Raw genomic sequence first — 20,122 nt, 5'->3', positions numbered from 1 at the left:
AATCTGTATAACATTTGACTGAAAGCTTTACAAGAGAAAATAGTCAATATGTTGTCCACTGAGACAAGACTTTCACCAATTCTGCTTCTCCAGCTTCAGAGAAACACTCACAGAGAACTGAAATATGACTCTAGATTCTGCATGGGAAATCACTTTGAGAGGTTTGGGCTGCAATTCATGCTCCATTTGTTCTGAGGAATCAAATGAGATCATTTCAGGAAGCACTATGCACATTTTAAGATAACAAATGTTTGGAAATTGTGTACATAGCACATCCTGTAAATGGCTTCTGAGTACCTAGAACTGAGGAACAGTTTATAACCAATGATAAAATGCTAGGCAGTGGTGTAGCGCGGGTTGTCAGCACCCGGGGCAAGGCAAGTAATTTGCGCCCCCTAACCCATGGATTTGCGCCCCCTAACCCGTGGATTTGCGCCCCCTAACCCTACAAATCTATGCCTATGAATGATGGTCCCCCTCTCTCTCTCTTTCTCATATTCCAATTGATTCCCATTTCCGCCGATCGATCCCCGAAGCTCTCACCCAGCGAAATTCGTGTGTAATTATGCTTCACCATCCCTAATCCTGCCGCTTCCACCAGGAAATCATGACGGTGCGTTTCTCCTCTCCAAACTTTCCCCGCCCTTTGCCGGCCGGTGCAGCCCTTTTGGCTATGAGCTCCCCTCCTTCTCTGCCCGCTTCTGACCCCACCAGCCTCCCTACCTCCTGAAAAAAGGCGACGGCGCCGAGCAGGACACCCCCGCAGCCATCGGAGAGAGGCGGGGCCGAGGGAGGCAAGCCAATGGGCGAGGCGGGGGTAGGTGGTCACAGGAGCGGGCACTGCCGCAGTCCTCGGGTGGGCAAGGTAGGAGCAGGCAGAGGCTGGCCAGCCGCTCTGACAATAGGGGCGGGCCGAGGGCACGACGGGACTGGGCCCTCTGGACTTGCGCCCCCCCCCCCCGATGTTGCGCCCGGTGCGGCCGGTACGCCTGGCACCCCCCACGCTATGCCACTGATGCTAGGACTGGCTGTCAGACCCACAGAGGTTTCCAGCTCTTTAAAATCTTTCAAATCAAGATGAAATCAATCAAAATTTTGAACTAAGCGAAATGAAAAGTAAAGATGGAAGAAAGCCAGATGTAGCAAGCAACAGGAACGTGTCAGTTATTGGCTCGTTACCTATTCTGATCATTTGGTTGTGAGGAAAACATCCATTCCAATCTAGAAGATGCTTTATATTTTTGTCATGCATAAGGTAAAATCTCAGCGCCTCAATCAGAGTCCTCTTCATCTGCCAAATTGACCAAAAGGGTGCCAATAGCTGTGGCAGAGCAAAGCAATTAGCAACTTACTCCAAGAATGAGAGAATGGTGTCGGAGGATGGATTGGGGTTTGTTTAGGAACTAGGGAACATTCTGGGACAAAAGGGCTCTAGAACCAGGATGTAATGAAAATATGAAATGTTAAACCTAAAATGTTTTACTGTTGGCATTTGTAAGCCGCTCTATGAGCCCTGTCCGGATGAAGAATGGTGCCCAAAATGTGCACATGCACGGTTGGATGAAAGAAGAATTCTGGCCTCTCAAATGACAAGTGTTTTGTTTTGTTTTGTTTTAAAGAAGTAGCAGACAAGTGAGTGGTTCTTGCTCTCTTCTGGGTGTGTGTGGGGGGGGCATGTCTGGGAACAGAAAGCATATCTAACATGCACAGCCCACAAAGCTGTGTGCAGGCCAGTTGGAGAGGATGGATGCCCAAAGTTACATTAAGCTCTTGTTTATCAGGGCTCTCCAGAAATTACTGAAAGCTGCTTTCTCTGGCAGAGCTCCAGCATCACTGGAAAACCCCGCTTCAGCACATCTGTCCTCACTGGCATAAGCAAATGGATCCAGCCCATTGCTGGTGGATTACTATGTCAGCTGTTCTTTCAGATTTGAGGGGGGGGGAATCCAGCTAACTGTCTTGAGGATGAAAAGTGAACTTTCAATGCCTTTTTGATATGTTGTCATACTTCCCACTTCCTATGGTAACCGCAGATTCTACTACTGTGCTCATTTCAGTGTTAACTGTTCCACTTTCTTGCTATTTCTTGCAAGCCAGGCCAGGCGAAGGAAGGGCAGCCCCCTCAGGCAGCTGATACAGGATGTCACACAAGAGCAGCAAATAGTTGTTTAATTTATTGTTGTTGTATTTCTGCTGTCAGGGGGAGATGCCCTCGTGGGATTTTTCTGCCCCATTTGCCAGAGTAATTTCACTGGCCCTGGTCACTCCACAGCTGCCCCTCAGGCCACAAAATGCAGGCTGTGGTTTCAAGGAGCAGATTCCATCCCCCTCACCACCACAGGTGAACAGTTTGTGTGGTCGATTCCAGCCAAACATTCCAACAGCCTGAATAAATGAATTAATGAAGATTTATGTCAAATGCTGTAGTCACCAGATGAACTGCTATATTCTGCACTCACTCAAGCATCCAAACCGCCTTCAAGAGCAATTCTGAGTAGAGTGCATTAGAGGAGTCACATATGATTAAGTATTGCAGTGAAGAAGAAGAAATATTTGCAACCAGCTAACAATTCTGCCCAGGACACAGAAGTGTCTGAATGAAATTACAGGAAGGAAAGGATTAAGAAAAAAATATGATTACATAACCTTAATAATAAACCAGTAAAAAGCCTACCAAATGTTTAGAAAGTGAATGCAAACCAGGGATAGTTATGTACATGGCTAATAAACAGTCATTTTGCAGGGGGTGGGGTCTTGTTATATGGCCCAAACCACTGAGAATGTCCCCCTGCTCTCCCAAAAATACTGTTATTACTTCTCTTATTAATAATAATGAAAATATTGGTGTTAACTTCAAATTATCCATTTTTCAGTTGCTGTTTTATTGCAGGGGTGGCTGAACTGAGGTCCCTAGACACTGCTGGTCTATACAGCTCCCATTATTCTTGACCCTTGGCCATGCTGAGTGGGAATTCAGGTCCCACAGCATACAGTGGTGCCCCGCAAGACAAATGCCTCGCAAGACTGAAAACCCGCTAGACGAAAGGGTTTTCCGTTTTTCAGCTGCTTCATAGACGGTTTTCCCTATGGGCTTGCTTTGCAAGACGAAAACGTCTTGCGAGTCTTCCGATTTCCCCCCGCACCCCCCCTTTTTCTAAGCCTCTAAGCCGCTAATAGCCTTTTAGCCGCTAATCCGCTAAACCTTTAATAGCCGCTAAGCCTTTAATAGCCGCTAAACCGCTAATAGCGCTAATCCGCTAAGCCGCTAATAGGGTTGCTTCGCAAGACGAAAAAACCGCTAGACGAAGAGACTCACTGAACGGATTAATTTCGTCTTGCGAGGCACCACTGTACATTTATTTATTCCCTTAAAATATGAAGTATAAATAAATAAATGTGTAAAATCTGTTTAAATCATGACAATAAACACAGCAGGACACCAGTCCTTTTATTAAAAGCAGTCAATACCTAAAAGCCTGTGGGAACATCTCTTGGGCCATAGATAAGCCACTCCTGCTTCAGTGCTTCTAGAGAACTTTGTAACTGCCTTTCAGTACTTTGCATGTGACTTTCTCTGACACATTAATGTTTTGCTGAAATAAATGTGAATATGTGCCTTTCTGTCTATCTGTCTTAGCAGTGGCTATTTAAAATGTATTTATTGATTTCATTTACGAAATGTCCAGTGCATCTACTGTAACATCATGGAATCGGTTTGAGTTGACGTGGCCTTCAGATGTGGACCAGGTGCCTTCAGTGAAGCACCCAAAACAGGAATAAGTGATCCCAGACTTCTTGAAAACAGCAGTGACTCAACCACTTCTGAAAAAGCTGTAATCTGTTCACCTCCTACTAATCCAGACTGGATTACTGCACTGTACTCTGTTTCTGGAAACTGCAGCTGGTACCAATTGCTGCAGTCCAGCTTCTCCCTGGGGCTGATTATCGACATCCAAACAGGCAGGTCCATATGAGAGAAGGTGATAAAACCAGTGGCGTAGCATGGGGGGTGCAGGGGGGCTGGCCGCACCGGGCGCAACATCTGGGCGTTAGGGTTAGGGGCGCAAACCCACGGGTTAGGGAGCGCAAATTACTTGCCTTGCCCCGGGTTCTGACAACCCACGCTACGCCACTGGATAAAACCATCACAGAACTGTAGAGTTGGAAGGGATCCCAGGGTCATCTAGTCCAACCCCCACAATGCAGGGATTTCAGCTAAAATATCCATGACAAATACCTGTGGTCCTGGTCCTAAGCCATTCAGGGCTTTAAAGGTTAAGTTAATAATTGTAGGTCTTGAGAAAAGATCATTACCTTGTACAGTACAATGAATAATCACGTACTCTGGCTAAATATCCTCATAGCAGTTGTGCCAGTAAAGGCAGCGTGAAGTTGTGATTAGAGTGTCAACCGGCTATGGCTGCGGGAAGACTTGAGTTCAAATCTTTGCTGAGCCGTAAAGTTCCCCTTGTAACACTGGGTCAGCCAGTATCTCTTTCCTTGCAGCAATCTGTATACCCATCGATGTCGCAGTTAACTCTTTTGACGGAATAAATAAAAAATTGGCTTTGATAGGCTTGCTTAGCTCAGAACATTTGTGCTGAGGATTGGACTGTGAATTTATTCTGCCTCAAAATCCCCAATGTTTTTGCATTTCACATGATGCTACCTGTCTGAACCATTTCGAACTGTCTCTCTGACAAAATACAATTTCAATTAAAAATAGCAGAACAGCTCCATGTTTACAAATGTGCCATTACCGGCTCTTCAGGGAGCATAGGCAAGAGGAAGGAACAGATGTGTTTTAAGAACTTGAATATGGTGCTGGTTAAAGATGAAGCAGTAATCCACCAGTTTCAATTTCTAGCACAGATACTGTCTTGCTGTTGCAGCCAGTTATCCAAAACCTTCATTTTCCCAGATTCCAACCAATTTACCCCTTGTTGTGGGTAAAGGACACTTGGCATATTAATAACTGGGCCAGAGAGATCTGTCTAGCTCCCCCTAGTTAGTTTTCCTCACCTTTTAAAGACCTTTCTGTTTAATTTGGGCCTTTTCCACATTTGACCATTATTTAGTTATTGATCCAAGTTCCCCCTGTTTGAATTAGACCAGTGTGGTTCACAGCCACACATACTTGAATTTGTATATGAAGCGCATCTTTGATCTTTCCCATAGCACCAGTAGGCATTCCTTTTTCTGTATTTCCTCGCCTTGTAACTCATTGATTCTGTGGTGCCAATTAAATGCTGATAGGGCATGCATGCAGATAGCTGTATGAGTGCCTTGGTTTAAAACAACAACAACATTCCCCAGCTAGGAAGTGCACAGAAGCACACAGGCAATTGGAAATTCTCAGCTGACAATATTTGATATGGTTTGTTGTGCAGTTCTCTGTGCAGTTTTGTGCAAATATAAAGGAAATATATGCTATAGTCCTCTGTTCAGGAGGAGCACTGAAATGAGGAGCACAGCTAGAAAAGAAATGAAAGCAACTTCAAATTATCAGTGCACACTTCCAGATCAACATTGTTGTGTAGTGTCTGACATAAAAATAAATAAATAGAAGTGGTTTGCTTGTGCATTTTTCAGATTTTGAGAACACATGAGAGATGAAAAACAAATATATAAGGCTATATTCCATTCAGTAAAAGTAAAGGTAAAGGACCCCTGACCATTAAGTTCAGTCACGAACGACTCTGGGGTTGCAGCGCTCATCTTGCTTTATTGGCCGAGGGAGCTGGCGTACAGCTTCCGGGTCATGTGGCCAGCATGACTAAGCCACTTCTGGTGAACCAGAGCAGTGCACGGAAATGCCGTTTACCTTCCTGCCGGAGCGGTACCTATTAGTCTACTTTCACTTTGACGTGCTTTCAAACTGCTAGGTTGGCAGGAGCTGGGACTGAGCAACAGGAGCTCACCCCGTCACTGGGATTTGAACCGCTGACTTTCTGATCAGCAAGCCCAAGGCTCAGTGGTTTAGACCACAGCGCCACCCGCGTCCCTGCTCCATTCAGTAACATGCTGCAAATAGTTGCAAGCACAGCTAGAAATGAAAATAAAGCACTGAGTGTGGAGTGGGCATGGAAAGGGTTGTCACAGAAAGTGGCAATGGATCCACTTACCCTAAAATACTAAACTCAGTTGAGTAGTTTGGAGCCCAATTTCCCCCAGTTTATCAGATTATACCCAAATTTACAGGGAGGGAGTCTCAAGATTGGTGTTGTTTGAGGATTCACTATATTGCTAAAGAAAAGGCCTTTTATATGCATTGTATATGCGATATAACACTGTGATACCAGATGGCGCTGTGGAGTCCTATCTTTCCCTACCAGATTTCCCTGTATGAGTTTACAATGCGTTTGACTGAATTGCTTCTCTGATGTGTCTAGATCCAGCCTGGGAGTAACGTCACGTGGGCTAGTCAAATAAAAGAGGAATGCAAACAGCTACAAGCACACAGTCAACTCTGGTGTGGACAAGCTGATTATTTTACTGGTTATTGATTATGTTGTTGGTTGTGGTTTATTTCACCTCTGTTTTATTTCCAAGTGTGTGATGGAGTTCTTTTTAAAAGTTATTTCATTGGTTTTTATTTCTTCACCTATTGTTAGCTGTCTTGTGCACTTTTACTGTATAAGATGAAAGCCAGGACTGCATCACTCTCAGGGGAATGTACATTTTGATACACATTTGAATACAGTGGTACCTCGGGTTACATGCGCTTCAGGTTACATACGCTTCAGGTTACAGACTCCACTAACCCAGAAACAGTACCTCGGGTTAAGAACTTTGCTTCAGGATGAGAACAGAAATCGTGCTCTGGCAGGGCGGCAGCAGCAGGAGGCCCCATTAGCCAAAGTGGTGCTTCAGGTTAAGTACAGTTTCAGGTTTAGAACGGACCTCCAGAACGAATTAAGTATTTAACCTGAGGTAAAAGGTAAAGGGACCCCTGACCATTAGGTCCAGTCGTGATCAACTCTGGGGTTGCGGCACTCATCTCACTTTATTGGCCGAGGGAGCCAGCGTACAGCCTCTGGGTCATGTGGCCAGCATGACTAAGCCGCTTCTAGCGAACCAGAGCAGTTTACGGAAATGCTGCTTACCTTCCTAATGGAGCGGTACCTATTTATCTACTTGCACTTTGACGTGCTTTTGAACTGCTAGGTTGGCAGGAGCAGGGACCGAGCAACAGGAGCTCACTCCGTCGCAGGGATTCGAACCGCCGACCTTCTGATCAGCAAGTCCTAGGCTCTGTGGTTTAACCCACAGCGCCACCCGCATCCCTTTAACCTGAGGTACCACTGTACTTATTCCTCTCTATAACTAGAGGATAGGAACTAGTTGACATGCATGCGCCAGACCTCTGTTATCACGCACGACAGCTTTTGCAGCTGCTTTTTCAGTTCAGATATCCAAAACACTCTACAGATGTTTCATGGAAACCTAAGTCTGAGAGGAGACAAAGCTGAAAACTATGCTGAAATAAATGGGTAGTTTTCACACAGCTCCATTTGTGGTCTCCTTGTTTTCTTTTCTTTTTTTGTCCTAGACAACTACTACGGTACTCCAAAACCTCCAGCAGAGCCAACCCCATTATTGTTAAATGTAACAGACCAGTTACTCCCCGGTGCAACACCCAGTGCTGAAGGCAAACGCAAAAGAAATAAGTCGGTGAGCAATATGGAGAAGACTGGAATAGAGCCCCCAGAGGAAGAGGAGGAAGAAAGAGCTGTCGTCAATGGAAACGGCATGGTAATAACACCAGGTCAGTGCTTTCCCTCTTATTATGTCCCACGTGGATTTCAGCTCCTTGCCATTGTAGCTAAAGGCAAAAGAGCAGTGACGTTACAGCAAGCAGCATGGCGTGAAATTTATGATAGCTAAACTGAGCCACCCAGTGTTGCTCAGAGGACCAGGCCAGACATTTTTTTTAAAAAAATGGGAGACTTAGAACAGGCAACAACAGTGGGGCCCACTGGCAATGCTGGATTTGGGGTGCTGTGGGTGGTTCCCCACCCCACAGGGCACCAAGTTGAGGGGGCACATGATGATGATGATCATGATGATACAACCTAAATTTATACAAGTACCTACTCAAAGTTAGGGGGCGCCAAATTTTGTCCTCGCTCAAGGTGCCATATTATCAAAATCTGCCGTTGCCGGATGCCAGGTGCTGAAACTTGGATATGACCCCAGAATCCATTATTTCATTGACTCAAAGTCAGGGCTTGCAATTACAGACACTGCTGCTTTGCCCTGCTTCTGTAGCTATGTCTTGAACTGTGACCGGAGATCGTGTCGTTTAAAGTGTAGGTGTGGTCTCTCCCAGCTGCTTACTTCTCTGATAGTTTCTAGCCATCAAGAATCTTTTCTGGCCCACACTTGCATTGCGCTCGGAAGAATTCAAGTCATTTCTGTATTGGCTTACCTCATACTTGAGGGAGATCTAGAAGGTTATCAAATTGGGTCTCTCAATCTGCCTTTTAATGCACAAAATTGTTTTTAATGTAAGAAATTAATTGAACAATTCAAAAGTGTGCATCACATAAAAGATTCTGAAAACTCTTGAGTTTTCATGTGTAGGAAATAGGTGTTTAATTTGTCTTATGTAGAGACAGAATATATGTGATTTAGAACCTAATAATCCTTTGAAAAAAGAAGTTTCAATAAAAAGAGTGAAATATTATTTCCCGAAGCATAGATTGAAGGATAAATCATTGCATTAAAAGCTTCTGAATATACAGCACATAAAAAACAATAAATCCAGCACCTAATCTTTAAGAACTGTAAAAATTATATACACATGGCTTTTAATACAGGACTTCCTTTTTTCCATTTGAGGAAAATAGCGCATTCAATTTGAATGATTCCCCCCACCTCCATAAAGTATCATTTGTTTATTTATTTCCATCTATAAATGGCTTGCTGTAAAATATCATGAAGTGATTTAACAATAAAGACATCAACAATAAAACAAATTCATATATTAAAACAATTTGATATATAAAAATGATTTCCAATCTCATACAGAGATGCATACAAAACGTGACCGATACAAGTATAAAGGTAAAGGTACCCCTGCCCGAACGGGCCAGTCTTGACAGACTCTGGGGTTTGTGCGCCCATCTCACATCTATTGGCCGGGGGCCAGCGCTGTCCGGAGACACTTCCGGGTCACGTGGCCAGCGTGACAAAGCTGCATCTGGCGAGCCAGCGCAGCACACGGAACGCCGTTTACCTTCCCGCTGGTAAGCGGTACCTATTTATCTACTTGCACCCGGGGGTGCTTTCGAACTGCTAGGTTGGCAGGCGCTGGGACCGAGCAGCGGGAGCGCACCCCGCCGCGGGGATTCGAACCGCCGACCTTTCGATCGGCAAGCCCTAGGCGCTGAGGCTTTAGCCCACAGCGCCACCCGCGTCCCATACAAGTATACAGTGGTGTATATACAAGCCATTGCCGTGCATAAGGGGGAAGCCATGAGACACACTGTGTTCCTTTCTTGGCCACCAAATTTCCACTAAAGAAGGCAAAAGTGAAGAATTCTGCAGGAAGCACAAAAAGATAAGGGTAACAGAACTGAAATTCATTTAAGGTTTTTTTTGTGTACACCTCCTACCAGGAATCAATAGAAAACATTAATTCAGTTTGTTAGTTGAGCTGTGCTGCTCTTTATTATGCAGTGGATAAAGCTGACTAAAACCAAGGTGTAAAGTTGCTACTGGATTTCACCTGAAACAAGTTTTTTTTTTTAAGCACACGCTGGAGGTTTCTGCTTAGATGTTCCCAAGCAGTTTTGTGGGAAAGGAAAGGAATTCTGATAAGGCCATAGAGATTTGGGGAGGAGGGATCACAAATCACGAAGGCGCCATGCACTTGCATGGGACTATGCCTTGTTGGATAGTGTGGGGACCGTTTCTCAGTGAGCCTCCTTAGGTTTGTGGCGCACGGCAATTTGTCAGCCAGGGGACTGCCTTCATTTACATTGTGCGCTTTGACTCGCTTATTGAGTCATTGGAAGCCATTACGGTGGTACCTCAGTTTAAGAACAGCCCTGTTTACAAACTATTTGGTTTACGAACTCCACAAAACCGGAAGTCGTGTCCTGGTTTGTGAACTTTACCTCAATCTAAGGACAGAATCCGAACGGTGGAAGGGCACCGGTGGCAGGAGGCCTCATTAGGGAAAGCACGCCTCGGTTTAAGAACAGTTTCAGTTTAAGAACAGACTTCCGGAATGGATTAAGTTCGTAAACCACTGTATTTGCTTTATTCTTAACTATGTTGTTTTTCACATCCAAGCATATACAGTCATACCTCGGGGTAAATATGCTTCAGGTTGAGCGTTTTCAGGTTACGCTCCATGGTGATCCGGAAGTAACAGAACGCGTTACTTCCAGGTTTCACCGCTTGTGCATGCGCAGACACTCCAAATGATGTCATGCGCAGATGCGGCGAATTGCAACCCGCGTTTGTGGTTGCGTTTGCTTCAGGATGCAAACGGGGCTCCAGAACAGATCCTGTTCGCACCCAGAGGTACCACTGTATAGTTTTTGCTTTTAATTTTATATTGTTGTGCAATAACTATTACATTGCTTACCCTAAGTTATGACATTTACTTTGATGGCACTCACTCTTTGATAGTGTGTGTTGTTCTCTCAGGTGGTCGTCCCTTAAGGGAGACAAGAGAGGCCAGATGGTTCATTTCCAAGGTTGTAATTCCAATGCCATGCCATTGTTTAAAATGCTTTAAATGCTCAAATGGATCTTCAAGAGGAATGCAAAGTGGGAGCAGAGAGACAATTTTCATACCTCTTTCTTACACAACTAGAAAGATCTCTCTCCTAATTGCGAGACCTATTTCCAAGGAATTCAACTTGCTTTCTTTTGCCCTTCTGTGCAATATTTTGCATGCCAGCTGAGCCTCCTCTGTTCCCTGCAGTTCTTAGCTGCAGTCATGCTTTCTGTTGCCTACTGTGGGAAAAATGTCAGGTTCGTGGGGTAGCGGTCAGCTTTTAGCTAGCAATTTGACTGATGAGATGAGAAACAAAATGGAAGTTACTTCCCCATCTCCCAACTCAAAAGTACCGTATTTTTCGCCCCATAAGACGCACCGGCCCATAAGACGCACCTAGATTTTTGGGGGGGAAATAAAGGGAAAAAAAATTATTTCCCCCCCAGGTGCGCTGCGCTACACCAGGAGCTTGGGGCGTGCTGAGCTCAGCGCGCCCCAAGCTTCTAGGTGTGCGCATGCAGTCCGCTAGCCTTGGGAGAGCCGCGGGGCTCTCCCAGGGCTAGCGGATCGCTGCGCTACACCAGGAGCTTGGGGCGTGCTGAGCTCAGCGCGCCCCAAGCTTCTGCGTGCGCGCAAGCAGTCCGCTAGTCTTGGGAGAGCCGGGGGGCTCTCCCAGGGCTAGTGGATCGCTGCGCTACACCAGGAGCTTGGGGCGTGCTGAGCTCAGCGCGCCCCAAGCTTCTAGGTGCGCGCAAGCAGTCCGCTGCCGCCCCAAGCCTCGCGCACCCGGTGGGACCTCCTGCCGGGTGCGCGAGGCTTGCAGACACTCGCCCGAAGCAGGGGGAGCCCTCCCGAGCCCTCCTCCTTTTAAGCTTGTGCCTCCGTCCCCTGCTTTGTCCAAGTGACTAAGCCCGCAGTGATTAGGCACACTTATATGGAAGCCAGAGCAAAACTCAAACATTACAAATAAAAGGAGGCTGCTTCAGAAAATGGTATCTGTCTACCAAGTCTCCTCCCACTACTCTGTAACATGTATAGGCACACTTCATTTTATTCCGCTTTGCTCCATTGCGCTTCACAGATATTGCTCCTTTCGAGGTTGTGGGTGCTGCAGAGGAGTTTGGATTTGATATCCCGCTTTATCACTACCCGAAGGAGTCTCAAAGCGGCTAACATTCTCCTCTCCCTTCCTCCCCCACAACAAACACTCTGTGAGGTGAGTGGGGCTGAGAGACTTCACAGAAGTGTGACTGGCCCAAGGTCACCCAGCAGTTGCATGTGGAGGAGCGGAGACGCGAACCCGGTTCACCAGATTACGAGACTACCGCTCTTAACCACTACACCACACTGGCTCTCAGCAGCAGGCAGCCTGGCTGCGTCCAGGGAAAAGAAGCCCCTGTTGCCACCACCCCTCTTCTGGCCACCAGAGTGGAGTTGGCTAAGGCTGGAGTCGGGTTTTCCCCCTCCCGTTCCTGCAGCCAGGATGTATAAGAAGTGCTTTGATAATTTATATGAAGCGCTATATTAATGCATAGGTGTTCTTCTTCTTCTTCTTCTTCTTCTTCTTCTTGTTATAGACAATAGACAATTCAAAGGATGGATAATTTTATAAAACATTGGACAACTAAATTGTGAACCAGCAGTGTGAAGAGCATGAGGACTAGCATCTTGTTGGGGTGTTGTTATATCTTGTTGGGGTGGAAGTTAGTCTAGGAAGTCATCATGAGACTTTCTCTCATGGGGAAAAAAAACTATAATGGGAAGACCAGATTTGCACTATTTTTATACTCCAGGCTTGAAGTATTTTAATTTTTGAAAGTAGGTCACCTAAAGATGTAAGAACGTTGCCTCTGGTTACAGGAAGGAAGCTGGATTAATTTAGAATCTCGTTTTATATCATGGGAAACTTGACCTATGTTTAATATATTGACTTAAGTTATCCAGTTGTTGGATTTTAGATAGATGATAGATAGATAGCTAGATCTAGATTAAAGATATAGATTATAGATCTAGGTCTAGATATATATGTGTATACTTAAAAGGTTTGATTAAATGAACCCAGGCAATAGAATGAAGTTTTTGTGAAACCAAAAAATATCAACTCCTCCCCCGTTTCCGTTAGTTAAACTATGGATTGTCTCCATCAGATCACATAGCTTTAGGGAGGTAGCGAGTTGGAGGAAAAGCTACCTTCACTTCATAATTGCTGATGACCAGGCAAATATCCAAAGGAAATCCCTCAGGACTTCAGGAGAATTATCATGTGTAGCAGTAAACATTGAGCACCACCCCAAAGTGGATTTTAATCAGATAAAAAAGCTTGTGAACTCATATTCCTGGGGATTCTCTTCCTTTGGAACCAGAAGAAAATGGAGGAGCACCATCTTTTTCTAAATCCTGTGCAATTTAATTAGTCATTGGAAATGACTTGTCCTTCCTAAAATATGCAGCAACGGATCTGATTGATGCATGAGAATTTGATGTTGGTTTTTAATTCTAGTGACTGTTTAGTAATTGTTTTGTAATCGTTACTGTGATCCTGGTTTTTATACTGTTGTTTTGATTTATGAATTGGTTGAACTGTAGATTCAGTTGTGGATTTTTGAGTGTTTGCCACCTTGAATTTCATTGGGAAAATCTGTGGAATATCAGTTTTTGAAATAAAATAAATATGCACCCAGGCATTTTTTGCCTTTAGACTTTTAAGTTCCAAATTCCATATGTGAATTCTACCCTTACCATGGATAGCTGACAGGATCCTTCCCACAATGAAGTGGCTCAGCAGAATCAGAACTTCCAATTCACTGTGTTCTTAATCCTCATGCACCAAAATTTGGTGGGACTTAACTAGGGTTGGTCCACAGTCTATGAGGCAGCTGTCTAATCGTATCTCACACATGTTCCATTGCACAGACCCAGGCCATGTTTGAGGTTTGGACAAGTGATACTCCAACCTAGTGGGACTGTGGCCCACAGAGAGCACACATGAAATTAAAATGTACAGCCCACTGCTCCTGTTTTATATTTCTTCCTGCTTCAGCCTAGTTTTAATATTTTCACAGGGAAAACTTCAGGTGTTTTTTGTTTGTTTGTTTTTTATTGTATTACTACAATTGATACTTCCAATAGCACAGGAATCTTGACACGCATGTCTTCTTCTCTTGTGCAGAATCAAGTGAGCATGAAGAGAAGAGTACAGGTGCCTCAGGTGAAACTTCCTCACAGCCTTATCCTGCACCAGTATATAGCCAACCTGAAGAGGTAAAAGAGGATATGGATGTAACAAAGCAACCCAAACCAGAAGAAAACGATGAACTGGGCCCACTGCCTGACAATTGGGAGATGGCTTACACAGAGAAGGGAGAAGTCTACTTCATTGAGTAAGTACTTCACATTTGAAAAAAGACATGTGCCATACTCAATGCAAGCTGCAGAGTTAGTAGCAAGGTTCTATAGATGGCAACTTGGATGTAAGGTCCATCGAATTCAGTGGGTCTTACTCCTAGGTAAGATTGCAGCCAACAGATTTTGAACCAAGATGATAGGGACATATATGAAATTAAAATATTTCCTGTGACCACACAGCTAATATATTGCTAGTTCTTGGAACAAAACCATATTGAGATGAAATGTGTGGCTTATAGATTTCAATGTTTACCAGATCTCATATTTATTGGTGTAGGGTTGCCATATGTCTGAAATTTCCTGGACACAGCGGGTATTCGTCCCTCTTAAACAGCGCCTGGGTGAAAATTGCTGCCATGTCCGGGAAAATCCAAACATATGGCAGCCCATGTCGGAAGTGCAGATTTTGGTGAATTTCATTAACAATAACCCAAAACCTCATTTTTTTATTTTTTATTTTAGCTTTTGCAAACAACTTTGGCCAAAAAAAGTACAACATTTGTGTCCAGATTTTTACTCTTTGAAATATGACAACCCTATATTGGTGTAAGTACCAATTGTAAAGTAAGGATGCCCAGTCACTCCCAATATATATCTATTTTAAATATATGGTATATTTTTGATTGCCATGAAGTTATGGAATGTGGACCCAGCAGCGGAGCAAGCCAATCAGGCGCCTGGGGGTGGGGCCAGCTGCGCACAGGGGCACCATGGTGTCTCTGAGGAGTCTGCCTGCCTCCTCCCACTCAGCTGCCCTACAGCTGAGGGGGAGGCAACGGGAGGAAAGTTTGGGCAGTGCGGAGCATGCGGGTGCCCAAGACACCACATCACTCCCAGGAGAGATGTGTGGCTCGGGTGCGCTGCAGGCTCCGCGGTGAGTGCTGCCCACCATTTTGTCACCCCCCTCAGTGGGGACACCTGGGGCAGAACGCACCTCCTGCACCCCCTTGCTACGCCCCTGTGTGGACCTATACAATATTTGCTGCTTTCTTAATAGTTAGGAATTGTCCACAGGGTTAAGAAGGATCTCATGCTGTTCAGGTCCTATTAGCTAGCCTCTTAGTTTATAAGTTAAGAAAAAGACTTATCATATTTTTCGCCCTATAGGACGCACTTTTCCCCCTCCAAAAATGAAGGGCAAATGTGTGTGCGTCCTATGGGGCGAATGCAGGCTTTCGCTGAAGCCTGGAAAGCGAGAAGCGTCAGTGCGCACCAACCCCTCTCGCTCTCCAGGCTTCAGGAAGCTCTCTGCAAGCCTTGGGAGCCCGCGGGAGTTCCCGTCGGGCTCCCTAGGCTTGCGGATAGCAGCCTGCATCTTGAAGCCTGGGGCGCGCTGCACACCTGGTTTGGAGGCTGGCGGCGGGGAGAAGCATGCTTCTCCCCACCGCCAGCCCCACAAGCTCGGGGGACAGCGGGAAGGCGGAGCGCCACCATCCTGCTGTTCCATGACCTGGTTTGGGCTTCAGGCAGATATCTACAAGGCAGATATCCGCAAGCATGCTTCTCCCCGCCGCCAGCCTCCAAAGCAGGTCAGGGGCCAGCGGGATGGTGGCGTTCCACCTCCCTGCTTCTCCCCACCGCCAGCCCCACAAGCTCGGGGGACAGCGGGGAGGTGGAGCGCGCCTTCCCGCTGTCCCCCGACCTGGTTTGGGCTTCAGGCAGATATTATCCGCAAGGCGTGGGAGCCAGGCAGGAAGTCACGCCGGTCTCCCAAGGCTTGCGGAGAGCTGCCTGTTCTGGGGGCTGGGGTCGGGGGAAGCTCGGGCTTCCCCCGCCCCACCCCCGTGCCGGGGGGGAAATAATTTTTTTTCTTTATCCCCCCCCCAAAAAAAAACTAGGTGCGTCCTATGGGCCGGTGCACCCTATGGGGCGAAAAATACGGTAATCATAATAAGCCCATCAGACTGTTAAGTAACAAATATGATATCAGATATTATATCATAAATAAATAATATTTATTTATGTAAATAATAGTAGGTTGAAATGCCATGTTTGTGCTGCCACCAATACCAGCCTGTTTTAATGTTTACCTTTTCGAGTCAATTTGCTGCTACTCTCCCACCCACCGTCACAGTCTTTCCCCACCTGCTGTTCTCCCCATTGTCCCCTGCTGCACTTTGGGCCTAGCAGCTGGGCAGGGGCAAAGGATGTTGCCAGTACACAGCACCAGCAACTGAAGTTGCAGATCTGCTGCTACTTTAATTTGTCTGGCATTCCCAAAATGACAAAAGAGTAGCTGCAAAATGAGCCTGATATTTCCCCTCTTTACAAAACACCTTCAGCAGTTCCATGTTGTTATCGGCCTTCTTGCCATTCATGTTGGGATGGAGCTTCTATTTATAGACCTGGCCACAATCCAGTGCCCATCTGTGTGCATATTAGTCTCATTGAAATAAATGCATTATAGCTTCAATAATCCTCATGTGGTTGTCCCAAGAACACACAGGAAGTGTCTGTTTGAAAATGGGATTTGATCTCTTTAATACCAACCTACCAAACTAAATTATGGTTTCCTGTAACATGAACAAGCCTACAGTAGTGTGCATTCCCTTTCCCACTCTCCTCCTCTTTATGCACCGGAGGAAGAGATCACAATATTACCTTTATATCAACTACAGCTCCCTCAGCCTGTAATGTCTAAACTTGAAGAACTATGGTTAATGTAACATGTGGTTTGGCCCTAAATCACAAGGGGAACTGTAGGGAGGAGTTTGTGAATAAATGATTGCTCAACATCTGAATTTTATCCAGTACAGTGGTGCCCCGCAAGACGAACGCCTCGCAAGACGGAAAACCCGCTAGACGAAAGGGTTTTCCGTCTTGGAGGCGCTTCGCAAAACGAATTTCCCTATGGGCTTCCTTCGCAAGACGAAAGCCCATAGGGAAATCTCCGGGACAGCGGGGAAGTGCAGCGCTTCTTCGCCACTGTCCTCGGACCTCCTCCGAAGGCTGGCGGTGGGGCGGAAAGCCCTTCTCCCCGCGCCAGCCTTTGGAAGGCTCCTCCGAAGGCTGGCGGTGGGGAGAAAAGCCCTTCTCCCTGCGCCAGCCTTCGGAAGGCTCCTCCGAAGGCTGGCGGTGGGGAGAAAAGCCCTTCTCCCCGCGCCAGCCTTCGGAAGGCTCCTCCGAAGGCTGGCGGTGGGGCGGAAAGCCCTTCTCCCCACGCCAGCCTTCGGATGGCTGTCCTGAAGACTTGCGGTGGGAGGAGGGTTTTCCTTCCCACCGCCAACATTCAGAATGCTGTTCTGAATGTTGGCAGTGGGGAGGAAAAACCCTCCTCCCACCGCAAGCCCCGGGAACAGAGGAGAAGCGCTGCGCCCCTTCCCCTCTGTTCCCGTACCTGTCCTGAAGGCTTGCGGTGGGGAGAAAAGCCCTTCTCCGCACCGCCAGCCTGGCAAGCGGTTTCCATAGGAACGCATTAATTGATTTTCAATGCATTCCTATGGGAAACCGTGCTTCGCAAGACGAAAAACTCGCAAGAAGAAAAAACTTGCGGAACGAATTAATTTCATCTTGCGAGGCACCACTGTATCAATATTGGGTGAATAACAGAAACCTGTGGCAGGCACTGTCTCTTCTAGGTGTTCTATAGCCATACTGTCCACATAAAAAGCCTTAAAACATGCCCACAGTGAACACTAACTAAAGCTTGGATTCTTATGAGGTAGAGATTTTCTGTCATTCAGAAGAGTGATTTTTTTATCCCCTTTTGCCTAGAGTTCCAATCTCCTTTTTTTCTTTTATTCTCCCAACTCTGTTCTGTTTTTGCTATTGCTTGAAGTATCCATCACTTCTAAGTGATTTCTTCTCTAATGCATATTGAGTGTTTGCAATTGTTTACATTTGCAGACCCACTCATTAGCCATCTAAGCAAGCATTTGTTTTGAATTGGTTTTAGTAATTGTAATAGTCTAATCTCGTGGTGCATTGTAAATTACGTGCATTGTAAATTGCTTCCCTTTCCACCAAACTGAAGTCATTATTTGAACACAACATTTGGAAGGAATGTTTGTCATGATTAGCAGCTCGCAATTTTCAACCCTCATTGGTAGTGAAGGCTGTACAGTAGAGGTCTTGAATGCTACCCATATTTCATAAGCAAAGTGAATTGCCCAGGGCTTTTCAGCCAGTTCATTACCATTAGATTAGTGGGTTCATAATTAACTGGTCATTATCCTATTATAGCTGTATCACAGTGACAACTCACCCTGTTGGTCAAGAATCACTGTCCCTCAGGACTTCAGACGATTTCTTGTTGTGACACTTGGCGGCATCTTTTCAGCCTCAGTGGCTCCCTATGTGTTCAAAAAGCTATGGCTAGAAGGTATTTATTTCTGACTAGAAGACGGTTCAGTGGTATCATGGTGAGCAGGCAAGGAGGTCTCTGAGCAGAGGTGTGTCAGGCAGGTTGTGTTAAGAAACTCCCTGACTTCCTGGTTGTAAGCGTCTTACAGAATATTCAGAACCTAACGTAAAATGGTTTGTTTCACATATAGTCTCCTCACAATTAGGAAGCTGGATTGGGGTTTGTATTCAGCAGGAAAATTCTAACACTTCAAGCAAGGGACAAGGAGCCTGTCTCTCTCTCCTCCCCTCCCCACTGTGCCAGATGTTGTTCAACTCCCACCATCCTGGCATCTCTGCTTTAGACCTTCTAGCATGTCTGAGGCTTGGTTTTCTGTATCTTGAAAGCACTTGTTCCTGCTCCACCTGATCAGGCACTGTCAGGGAACTGACATCGGAGCTAGAGGCGGAGGGAAGGCTCTCAAATGATGCTGGAGAAGGGCCCAGCAGGGAGAGAGGCAGCTCCGCAGATGGGGAAGCAAATCAGTGCAACACCAGGGATATAGTGGGGCTGATGGTGGAATCGGCGAGAGGGCTCCAGGACTCTTCACCGGACACGAGCGGGGAGAGCACGGGTCTTCCACTACCCACGCCCACCCTGCGCAGAAGATTTCTGCGCAGAGAGAGTAGGAGGAGACTGGGTGTCAAACAACTTTTATGTTGGAAAAGATTTAAGAAACGCCCACTGACGGATTCTGCTAGCGACTGAGGCAGCCGCGAAGTGAAGGGCTGCCCAGACTGAAAGGTTTAGCAAGGCAACAAAGCCTGGAGAGGCGGCAACTTACGCACGAGCAACCCATACCCATTACAGGCACCTACTACAGTGGTGCCTCGCAAGACGAAATTAATTCGTTCCGCAAGTCTCTTCGTCTTGCGGTTTTTTCGTCTTGCGATGCACGGTTTCCCATAGGAATGCATTGAAAATCAATTAATGCGTTCCTAGGGAAACCGCCTTCAGACCAGGTCCAGGGACAGTCTGTCCCCGGACCTCTTCTGAAGGCTGGGGGGGGGACAAGGGCTTTTCTTCCCACCCCCAGCATTTTAAAAAACCCTGGGACAGCGGAGGACTTCTCCGCTGTCCGGGGCGATTTAAAAGCCCCTGGGAAGGCAGGCAGGGGGGACAAAGACTTTCGCCCCCTGCCCGCCTTCAGAAGGTGTTCCCGCCCCCCGCCCCACTTCGGAACAGCTTTCCGAAGTGGGGCGGCTGGGCAGGTGTCCCCGCCCCCCCTCCCCACTTCGGAACAGCTTTCCGAAGTGGGGCGGCTGGGGCAGGTGTCCCCGCCCCCCCCGCCCCACTTCGGAACAGCTTTCCGAAGTGGGGCGGCTGGGGCAGGTGTCCCCGCCCCCCCGCCCCACTTCGGAACAGCTTTCCGAAGTGGGGCGGCTGGGGCAGGTGTCCCCGCCCCCCCTCCCCACTTCGGAACAGCTTTCCGAAGTGGGGCGGCTGGGGCAGGTGTCCCCGCCCCCCTCCCCACTTCGGAACAGCTTTCCGAAGTGGGGCGGCTGGGGCAGGTGTCCCCGCCCCCCCTTCGGAACAGCGTTTTAAAATGCTGGGGGTCGGGAGCGAAGCGCTGCCGACCCCCAGCATTTTAAAACCTTCCCGGGACACGGGGAGATTTTAAAATGCTGGGGTTCGGCAGC

At 46.8% G+C, this 20,122-nt stretch overlaps 1 protein-coding gene across 19 annotated transcripts in view; it reads left to right on the top strand.

Annotated features, from left to right (window-relative positions):
• The window catches only part of MAGI2 (membrane associated guanylate kinase, WW and PDZ domain containing 2), a 618,868-nt gene that overhangs the window by 372,349 nt on the left and 226,397 nt on the right, over positions 1-20,122 (top strand). For all 19 annotated transcript variants that reach the window (XM_081210614.1, XM_081210613.1, XM_081210622.1 and 16 more), the window contains 2 exons: positions 7,553-7,768; positions 13,905-14,115. In XM_081210614.1, the coding sequence (XP_081066740.1) occupies positions 7,553-7,768; positions 13,905-14,115 (427 nt within the window). The remainder of the gene's footprint in view (positions 1-7,552; positions 7,769-13,904; positions 14,116-20,122) is intronic.

Source organism: Podarcis bocagei, assembly GCF_964188305.1.
Source record: "Podarcis bocagei genome assembly, chromosome: 10".
Taxonomy (NCBI): Eukaryota; Metazoa; Chordata; class Lepidosauria; order Squamata; family Lacertidae; genus Podarcis; species Podarcis bocagei.
The sequence above is the reverse complement of the archived record's forward strand: the minus strand, read 5'-3'. Positions and strand labels throughout refer to the sequence as shown.